Source organism: Echinops telfairi, unplaced genomic scaffold (assembly GCF_000313985.2).
Source record: "Echinops telfairi isolate 266 unplaced genomic scaffold, ASM31398v2 ScPeMD7_7468;HRSCAF=8506_0, whole genome shotgun sequence".
Classification (NCBI taxonomy): domain Eukaryota; kingdom Metazoa; phylum Chordata; class Mammalia; order Afrosoricida; family Tenrecidae; genus Echinops; species Echinops telfairi.
In genome coordinates, this window is record NW_022111369.1 from 47,363,248 (window position 1) to 47,374,408 (window position 11,161).

The 11,161-nt window shown below is 37.3% G+C and overlaps 1 protein-coding gene across 5 annotated transcripts in view; it reads left to right on the forward strand.

Annotated features, from left to right (window-relative positions):
- Positions 1-11,161, forward strand: part of ANKRD17 (ankyrin repeat domain 17) — a 123,532-nt gene that overhangs the window by 95,273 nt on the left and 17,098 nt on the right. For all 5 annotated transcript variants that reach the window (XM_045284276.1, XM_045284272.1, XM_045284273.1 and 2 more), the window contains 5 exons: positions 294-465; positions 1,913-2,360; positions 3,140-3,295; positions 4,172-4,321; positions 5,699-7,332. In XM_045284276.1, the coding sequence (XP_045140211.1) occupies positions 294-465; positions 1,913-2,360; positions 3,140-3,295; positions 4,172-4,321; positions 5,699-7,332 (2,560 nt within the window). The remainder of the gene's footprint in view (positions 1-293; positions 466-1,912; positions 2,361-3,139; positions 3,296-4,171; positions 4,322-5,698; positions 7,333-11,161) is intronic.

An 11,161-nucleotide genomic window follows, 5' to 3' on the forward strand; every position in this document is an offset into this window, starting at 1 on the left:
GTAATGCCTTGTTACTGTAATTTATATTTCCTTAAAAGGTTATACGACTTTATATCTGTTTATTATTTTCCTGTTTTAAAATTAGACTGCATTTTTATCATTGGATCTTGGAATATGAAAAATATTGTCTCTTTGGAGTATTTTGAATCTGATCTTGATAAAATGGTGACGTAAACTAGGTGGATTTTAATTTTATGGTATCTTGGTTCCCTGGTGACCAAATGACATGTAACACTTTTTTTTAACTATTGGTATATTCCAGTGACATCTCTGTTGTATTGATCCTTTAACAGTTAAGGGAAGAAAGCCGGAGGCTGGCTTTGGCTGCCAAAAGGGAAAAGAGAAAGGAGAAAAGAAGAAAGAAAAAGGAAGAACAAAGGAGAAAACTCGAGGAGATTGAAGCCAAAAATAAAGAGAACTTTGAACTCCAAGCTGCTCAAGAGAAACAAAAGCTTAAAGTTGAAGGTATTTTTTTTCTAAACAACTATTAAATTCTGGGGCAAACTATATTTGTTTATCTAATCAATTAAAGTGAAAATGGATTTCTAAAAGAGAGTCCTAAAAATAAGTAATTGCAGACTTTTCCCCCCCTTTATTGATTCTTTTCCAAGTTTCTTTTAATAAAAAGATTTCAATTCTACAGGTAAATTGAAAAAGACAAAACCAACACTTCAGTATCCTCCCTTATTGTTAACATCTTCCCAGGTTTACTTTTTCTCACAAATACACATCTTTTATGAGGCATTTGAAAGTAAACTCCTGATAGCCTCACAGTCCTTTATAAATATTTCAACATGCATACATCCATACCATGACATTTGTTTTCATAGTTATAATACCATTTATGATTTTTAAAATGACAGTTATTCTGTAATAATCATGTATAATCCAGACCATATTTAGAGTTGCCCATTTAGGCTGTCATTAAAAGATGATTTGACACCTAAGTTCAGTGAGGCTTTGAATTATATCTATGAACCTTTGGGTAGTTTCCATTGGTAGATAAATGAGTTTCTTATGATTCTAACTGATGGGGGGGGTTGGGTTTGATTTTAGGTGGGATTATTGTGGGGAGGAACTATTGCCATTTAATCACCAAATATGTATGTACCTTTTTTGTTTAATTTCCCTGCCTCTAGCCTTTTATTTACAACGATTTCAAACTGCACAAAATTTAAGAATTGATACAGTGAAAACCTGTTGTCACTTAAATTCTTACCTAAGAACATCTGGTGCATTTGTTACATCTATTTTTTAATCCTTCCCTCTCCCTTCTCCCCTTTCACCTTTCTGTTGTCCCCTCTTGAATTTGGAAGAATTTGCTTGGAAGCTGTATCTGTTATGCAGAATCACCCCTAAATATTTTGTCATGTATTTCCCGGTATAGGGCTCTTATTTGATATAACTATAACATTATTATGTCTAACAAACTTAAATTATCTAGAAATATTCTTTACAATCTACCTGCTGTGCTGCGGACAGGATTTAGGAAGAGATTTGAGAACAGTTCATTTATAACTAACTCATTACCAACGAATGCTGAAATGACTAATGATTTTATATCTTAGCCATTATATATCTGCCTGGTTTTTAAATTTTGCCTGTTTTCTTTTTTTCCCCTCAAAATTGTGGGGATTTATTAAGGAGTTAGAACAAACCAGGATCAGGATACAATTGGTATTACATCAATTTCTGGAGTCTTGTTTTTGGCTGATACTTTCAGTGCACCTTGAACTCCCTTCCTTTAACACCATTAGTTCTTGCTCCAATGTTGCCTTCTGAAATAGTTGAATGTCAACTAGTTCTTTTTGGTACAGTCACTCTGGAGAATCTTGCTTGTTTCAGATACCCAACACTACGTATGTTCTTGGAGTGGCTAACACTTGCTAATTCAATATTCCTATTTTTACAGATGAGCCTGAAGTCTTGACAGAACCTCCAAGTGCCACAACCACTACTACTATAGGTATATCTGCAACCTGGACAACTTTGGCAGGTGCCCATGGTAAAAGGAATAATACCATAACTACAACCAGTTCAAAGAGGAAAAACAGGAAAAATAAGATTACTCCAGAGAATGTTCAAATTATATTTGATGATCCACTACCAATTTCATACACTCAGCCAGAAAAAGTTAATGGGGACTCCAAAAGCAGCAGTACCAGTGAGAGTGGGGACAGTGATAACATGAGGATTTCCAGCTGCAGTGACGAAAGTAGCAACAGCAACAGCAGCCGCAAGAGTGACAATCATTCACCAGCTGTGGTCACCGCCACTGTGACCGGCAAGAAGCAGCCATCAGTTCTGGTTACATTTCCAAAGGAGGAGAGAAAGTCAATTTCTGGCAAAACATCAATAAAGTTAGTTCTGATTTTTGTTTTCCTGTGCATAGTACTCCTCGCCTGCTGCCCGAAAGGTCTCCAGTGGAGAAAGAGAAGACAGGCTGCTGCCACCTCCCCTGCCTTGGAGCCCCGCAAGGCAGTTCCACTCTGCCCCCGAGGCCTCTCTGGGTTAGAATTGACTAGATGGCCGTGGGCGCAATATCTTCATTAAAACTCTGTTGCCAAATTTGTTAGTAATACAAGCAAATTAGCAATTTGCGTTTGCTTTTTTTTTTTTGCAAAAGATTTTTATTTATGCCAATGAAGATACAATTTTAATTAGACAGTTATTCTTAGAGATTGTATTTATGAGTATTGAATTATTTTTGCTATATAATTTCTTTTTGATTGCTAAATTTAGCTATTGAAAGTATTGATTTTGGTTGTTGAAGGTTTCATTATTGTGGTTCAACTCTGGTAAATTTGACCCTTGAATAGGGCTGTGCATTCGATTGCTAACCAGATGGTCAGCTGTTGGAAACCACTAGCCCCTGCGCTGGAGAAACCTGAGGCGTTCTGCTTCCCTAAACCAGCAGTCTTAGAAACCCACAGCTGCACTTCTACTCTACCCCGGAGGGTCCCCTGGAGCTGGGATTAGCTCGGCAGGGAGGGAGGGAGGGAGGGAGATAGTGCCTTTTACTGAAGAAAAGTGAAAACGAGGTCCTCACCTCACCATGTGTCATCTAAACATAAAAGGGTAAAAATGAATAACTACATCTGTTCAGTATTTAATGCACTTTTCCTACCCTCCCCTAAAGATTGTCAGAGACCATCAGTGAAGTGACCAGTAATTCTCTGTCCACTTGCACAAAATCTGGGCCATCTCCCCTTTCCTCCCCAAATGGGAAGTTAACAGTAGCAAGCCCTAAGCGTGGACAGAAGCGGGAAGAAGGATGGAAAGAAGTGGTCAGAAGGTTAGTGATTGTTTTTCTGATGGTTTTCCTTATTCTTTGTATATTGAACTATTAAATTATTCCTGATCTTCTAGTGGTTACTAACCAATTGGTGGCCCAACTAGATGACAGTGTAACTAGATGGGGGAGGGGAGTGGTGTCATTACTTTCTAATTTGGAGAATGCATTCAAAGTTTGGTAGCAGGCATCTAAGGAATGCATAATGGATTTTAACCTAGAGTTTTCTTAATAAGGTATCCAGGTAGTCCATATATGAGAGGGATTCAAGAAGTTAATGGAAAAATGGAATTAAAAGGTAATAGAATTTTCCCACGAACTTTTTGAAGCCCCCTCAGATGTGCGTAGGAACCCAGACCTGCATTCTTTACAATTAGTATTTGCATAATCACAGTACATATCTACCTATTAGTTACTTTACAAATATTGTGAGAGATGCAACAAAATATGTACTGTTTTAAAAATAAAAATTCTTTATGTTACCTAAGGAAGTGGCTGATCAACTAATAATATATTTAAGGTCCATGTGGCAGGGATTATAAAATGTGTGAAATTGGATTGTGGTAATGGTTGTACAGATCTGAAAATATACTTAAAGCCATTAAGTTGTTTACTTAAAATAAGTGAACTTTATGGAATGTAAATGATAACTCAGTAAAGGTGTTTAAAAAAAGGTAAGAGTGAAATACAGGAAAGCAAACAAGTTTTGGTAATGAGATAGAAATGTATTTATTTATATATTTATTATTTATTTTATTTATTTCTCTCAGTTGCTCTCTGTTCACCTCTGGTGACATTTTAGTATTTTTCTTTATTTTAATTATAGCCACTGTATTAGTGATTTATCTAAGTTCACGTTTACTGCTTTTGTTTTAAAAGGTCAAAGAAAGTGTCTGTTCCATCTACTGTGATTTCCAGAGTGATTGGAAGAGGAGGCTGTAATATCAATGCCATTCGAGAGTTCACTGGTGCACACATAGATATTGATAAGCAGAAAGACAAGACAGGAGACCGGATAATAACTATAAGGCAAAACTTTTCTCTTATGTTCTTCCTTTCTGTCTTATTGTCCTGTGGTTTGATGAAATAGAAACATTTGAGTTTTTAGTGGAGCTTTACATTTAATAGCATATAAATAGGGTTAATACTATGCACTTGTGAAGTGTTTTAAACAAACTTTTGTTACTTGTCGGTGGAGGAAAGGCCTAGATTATTCTTAAAAATGTGTTCTGAGATTTTTTTCTGAATGAATGTATTTTTGCCAAGGAGTCTGGCTTGCACACGCAGTGTAGAACTAGATGCCTAACTGAAAGGTCGGGTGGTGAACGAGCTCGGGGTGCTGTGGAGGAAAGCCCTGGCCATCTCCAGAGAGGCTGTAGCTGCCCTGTGGCACAGAAGAGGTTGCCGTGAGTCCGAAGTGACGCCACAGCAACTGGTTTGTTCTTTTAAATGATCATATTTTAAGCCGGTTTCCATCTTTCTCTCAAATTAGTATTTGCGGTTTGTTAATCTGAGATTGTGGCCTTAGGATATGAACTTAGTAGTTTAAATTTGAAGTGAAAATAAACTTAATTTGAGTAAATCACAAGAGTCTGTACTGATTATCCTCAAAGATGATAGCCTCAATAAGAATTATGAAGATGTTATTCAATGACTTTAAGTGGAATCTAAGTGCTTTTGAAAGAATCTGATAAGCTTTGGGATGACAAGTTTGGGAGAGAAAAATGCCTTTGCAAAGGTTGATAGTTATAGCCTGCTTTAGAGGAAAGGAGACAATTAGCCATCTATCTTTTCTACTCGTCCGCAGCCCACCTTATCTAGGAAAGAGGGAAGAAGATAGCTTAAAATCAGCCAGACACTTCCCTGATGATCCGTCGTGAGGTTTATGGACATTATTGACATTATCAGGATTATGTCCTCAGACTGAGACATCATTCCAGGGGAAATAATACGTATTTCACTAATAGAGAAATCACTAGTGAATATATAGATGAGATTATCTCAGGAACCATGATTTAAGTTAAAATACTCATTAAATATACTGCTTTCCTTGATTATCTGTATTATTTTAAATATTTAAATTTGCAGCAACATGGACTACAGAGTGTTTTAAATGCAGTGGTTTTTCTAACTAATATATATTAACTGTGGAAAATGGTTTCTTAAAGGAAACAATAGAAAAAGGAATTTTGAGGATTTACTATTTCCTTGGAAAACAGTAATTCTGGGCACTTTTTTACTTTGCTTGCAGTATGTTTCAAGAATGATTAGAAGATTGCTGCATAATTCTTGTTATCTGTACTCTGTGTGGATATAGTCATATTCTACACACAGAAATGAATTTAAGCTGTTAAAAAGTAGAGGAAATTTGACCTAATTTTAATTTATTTTTAAAATCAATTTTAGGGGTGGCACTGAATCAACAAGACAGGCAACCCAGTTGATCAATGCTCTGATCAAGGACCCAGACAAAGAAATTGATGAGCTTATTCCAAAGAGCCGCTTGAAAAGCTCCTCTGCAAATTCCAAAGTAGGGTCCTCAGCCCCTGCCGCCACTGCTGCTAACAGTTCCTTGATGGGGATAAAAATGACAACCGTAGCTCTCTCATCCGCATCCCAGACTGCCACAGCACTCACTGTGCCTGCAATTTCCTCTGCATCCACTCATAAAACCATTAAGAACCCCGTGAATAATGTGAGGCCTGGGTTTCCAGTTTCGCTTCCATTGGCGTATCCTCCTCCACAGTTGGCACATGCTTTGCTTGCTCAGACTTTCCAGCAGATCCGTCCACCAAGGTTGCCCATGACCCACTTTGGAGGTACTTTTCCACCAGCTCAGTCCACTTGGGGTCCTTTTCCTGTCAGGCCGTTGAGCCCTGCCAGAGCTACTAACTCGCCTAAGCCTCACATGGTGCCTCGCCATAGCAATCAGATTAGCAGTGGTTCTCAGGTGAATCCAGCAGGTCCTTTAACTTCAAGTCCAACAACTACCACCAGTTCATCAGCTTCAACCATGCCTGGTATAAATACAAATGGCAGTCCAAGTTCACCTTCGGTCAGAAGGCAGCTTTTTGTTACCGTTGTGAAGACATCCAATGCCACCACCACAACAGTTACAACCACAGCTAGCAACAGCAGCACTGCACCCACAAATGCCACATATCCTATGCCTACTGCCAAAGAACTCTACCCAGTATCGTCCCCGTCTTCCCCGTCTCCACCAGCTCAGCCAGGAGGGGTTTCTAGAAATAGTCCTTTGGATTGTGGGAGAGCATCTCCAAACAAAGGAGCAGCTTCCTCTGAACAAGAAGCAGGTAGTCCAGCAGTAGCAGAAGCCGCAAGCTGTAGACCCCCGAACAACAGCAGTCCTTCTGGGACTTCATCAGTTCATTCTGCTCCACAGCAGCCTCTGGGATCTGTTCCTCAGGAGCCAAGACCCCCTCTCCCGCAGGCTCAGCTTCCTCCCCCAGAAGTCCGAATGGCTGTTCCTCCATTAACAGCACCAAGTTCTGCTCCAGTGGCGGTGCCTTCTACTGCCCCCGTGACTTACCCTATGCCTCAGACACAGGGGGGGTGCCCCCAGCCTGCTTCTAAAGTGGAAACCCCTGCTATTAGACCACCTTCTCATGGCACCTCTGCCCCTCACAAGAATCCAGCTCCAGTGCAAAATTCATCTGTTTCAGTCCTCAATGTCAATCACATTAAAAGACCTCACAGTGTTCCCTCTTCTGTCCAGCTACCTTCGACCTTAAGTACACAAAGTGCTTGCCAGAATTCAATACATCCAGCAAATAAGCCTATCGCTCCCAATTTCAGTGCTCCCTTACCATTTGGACCCTTCAGCACATTATTTGAGAACAACCCTACTTCTGCTCATGCCTTCTGGGGAGGATCTGTTGTTTCATCTCAGTCAACACCAGAATCTATGCTATCAGGAAAACCCTCGTATTTGCCAAATTCAGATCCTTTACATCAGCCTGATACTTCCAAAGCTCCAGGTTTCAGGCCACCATTACAGAGACCTGCTCCAAGTCCCTCAGGTGAGTTTGTGTTTTCTGATATTTTGCGGTTATTTAGCTAGTTACATAGGTGATATAAAAACACCTGGCCATTTTCTAATATTTTTGCTCTGTAACTGAACCTTAGGGACACAGATTCTTGTATTTGGTTAACACAAATGCTACTGCATTATGCATATTTATGACAATACTGTTGCTATGTTTTTGGTTCTTTTTGAAAAACTTGGATTTTTATCTTGAATTTCCAATAGTTAAATTTCATCAGGCCTTTTTCTCACCCTCCAAAAAAAAAAAAAACTCTTACTCTAGGTATTATTATACTAGAGATCATGGGTTTATTCCAAACCAAACATATTTAAACCTGTCTCTGCAATTGTGGATAACTGTAGGCAAGTTCTTTCAGTAATATACTTGTCTTAGTCTTATTAGGGTGCCTTCAAAGTAAAGATCCAATAAAAACAGTGACTTCTGAGGGATATGGTGCCAGTTAAATTCAAGACAGAGCTCAGCTCAGACGGTTATGGTGATTGTTTTGGTGAGTTCCCAAGGGTGTAATATTTTTCTAGTTTCTTGAAGCAAAGGGGATGATCACAAGGCCTTGTCATGAAGCAGTTTTAAGAAAATTAAAAACTGTATTGGTAAGAAAAGCTCAGCAAAGTTGCACAAAGGAGGTTTTTTTGTTTGTTTGTTTTTCTATCTCAACTGTAACCTGTTCGTCTGATGAGTGTAACCAGGGGTGTCTCCTGAGAACTTCATTAGAACATCTTTTCTTCATTTTCTGCCATCCTGATTTTGCCCCTTTGAGCTTCCTTTTTATTCCTCAGGAAGAGCATTGAAAAAAAATATTATTTGAGTCCCTTGAACATGGCAACTTAATTTTGATGTGGTATGAATTAAAGAATGCAGAATTCTCTGGGGAAGGGTTAGAGAGATAGAAATATCACTTTACAGAGGCTATCTTGAGTAGTAGTCGTTTCACATCTCGATTCTGTATAATAAATGATTCTGTGAGTTTTTAACACTACCTGTTAATTTACTCTTGTATGTTTATAATTTAGTGAGGCAGTGGCACCCAAACTTAAACCTACTGCTATTGAGTTGTTTCTTGTTTATAGTGTGACCCGTTAGGACAAAATAGAACTGCCCCAGAGGGTTTTTGAAGGTTTAAATCTGTAAGGAAACAAAAGGCCACAAGTTTTGTCCCATTGTGCTGCTAAGCGTTCAAACTCAACCTTTTGAGTAGCAGCTGAGCACATACCTATTGTACAACCTGGGCTGCTTAGTGACACCAGAAGTTTGCTTTTACAAATACAAATAAATGGAAAAAGTTTTAAAAATTGGATGTTTCTTCCTATTTTTAAAAAATAATGAAAGTCTAATGTAGTAAACACTAGCCATACATGTTGATTAAATTTAAATCAATTAAAATTCAGTGAAATTTAAAATTCCTTCAGCCATACTCACTGCATTACAAAAGGTATTTAGGCATGTTTGGACAAAGAACTACTGTATTCAATAACACCACACACACCCCTGCAAAAATAACCAATCTCACTGCCATCAAGTCAGTTCTGACTCCTAGCCACTGTTCTAGGACAAGGTAGAGCTGCCGTGTGGTTTTTTAAGACTGTAACTTTATAGGAGTAGAAATCTCATCTTCTGCAGAGCAGCTTGTGGTTTTGAATTGTTGACCTTGGACTTGAGAGAGCAGCACACTACACCACCGAGGGTCCTCCATCTAAGAAAGTTGAAATTTGAACTATGTTGATATATACAGTTGTTTTTGTTTTGTTTTGTTTGTTCCCTCCCAACTTTTCATTTTTTAAATAATTTTGGTCTATTGAAGAATAGCTGTATTTACCTCTCTGATTCCCCTAATTATGTAGCATGGTCTATTTCTCAAAATGAAGGACTTAACAGACACATTACCTCAAACAAGTTTCTCAGGTTTCAACAGTTTCTCCAGTAATGTTCTTTATCTGTGGCAGGAGCCAGTCCATAAGACCAAGTTGCAGTTAGAATCGTTGATTTTTAGTAAGAGCATTTCAAGTAATTCAAAATGATCTGTGTTAGAGATTTCCACACTGTGACCCACAGGTCAAATCAAATTTACTGTCTGTTTCTCCATTTTTAACTTGGAAAAAAATCTAAAGAAAAATATTTTTTGACACAAAAAATTTTAATTTGAAATTCAAACTTCAGTGTCCATAAAATTTAGTTGGAATATAGCTATCCCTGTTCATGTACAGAAATTGTATATGGATGGTTTCATGATGAAATTTCAAAGTTAAGTAATTGTGAGAACTGCTATCCCAAACCTAAAATTCTATCTGGTATTTGAACTTTATACAAAGGTTGCCAATCTTTGATCTGTGATATTGTGAACATCACATTCTGAGTTTTAGTTTCCTCAGTTTAATGAGCATTGCTTGTTCATGTTTTGAATTTCTGTTTCTAACATGCAGCAGATAGAATGTAATGCACATGACCAGTAAATATTCCTTTAATGAGAATTGATTGATATATTCTTGTTTGTTTTTTTCTTTTATACTTTCAAAAACTTGTACTATACAATTACATTTTTTAAAATCTTCATAATTTTCATTATGATAAAAATTGAATGGTAATACTTCACCATCCAAAAGTGTGATAGTCTAAGTTGTGATTTTAGAAAAACTACAATTGAAATTTAAAGGTTAAGAGATAATAGATGTATTTTGTTTGGTTGGTTGGAGTAAAAATTAGCATTGATGATGTCAGTATTTGTCATAGGGAAGTATTGCTAGATTTAGGTCATCTTTACTGAGGCATCTCTGATTTTCTTCTTTCAAGTGTTAATTATTTTGACTTTTTTCCCCTTAAATTGTTCTGGGTTCGATACATACTTTTCTTAATTTATATTTTACACTCATCTGCTTTTATAGTTTTTATTTATTTTTATTGATAAATCATTTTATTGGGGCTTCTTACAGCTCTTAAAGCAATCCATACATTAATTGTATCAAACACATTTATACATATGTTGTCATCATCATTTTCTTTCTGCTTGAGCCCTTCTTATTAGCTCCTTTTTCCCTTTCCCCCTTAGATAGTTTTTATTTTTAATAAAATGTGAACCACATAAAATTTAAGGAGTAAGTAGATAAACAAAATAGTAATCACTTGTATACATTTTGCCTTTATATTTTCCAATTCCTAACATATCTTTAAACCCTCCTCTCTTTTTTATCTTCATATTTTTTTTCTTTTGTCCCTGCTCTTCTCCTCTCTGTCTCTATTTCATTACAATATACCAAATAATGGGAAAGTAGATTGCATACATTATAATTCTCAGTCCCATTTTAGCATACATAGTCCCTAAAAATGATCTCCACTTCCATAGGCTTGCTACTATTACTGCACATAAGGCAACATTAATTCAGCAACAGTATAGAATATGCCTTAATTTTATCCTAAATATATACTTTAGGACCGTGTGAACTTTTATATTGATCATTTTCTTCTTTTGACCCCAAATCTACTGAAGGCTCGTTCGAGTGTATTGCTTTTGACTGAGCTGTCTATTGGGTTTCCCCTATTTCAGAGCATCTCGCATCTCCTTAGTTCTTCTTGCTGATTGATAATCCTTTTAGGGTCCCAATTGCCCTGCCGCATACCTCTAATGTGTCCCATTTTAGAATAGAGTTATTTCCGCATGATTAGAGTCAGTTGAAACGCGCTAGGTAGGACCATAAGTAGTGATGTTTTGAACTTAAATGCCTTCCACCGGAAGTCAATTGATGAGTTCCACTATGGGCTATAGAATGGTAGTGGTCAAATGTCTTCATAATTGAAATGTATGTATAGCCCC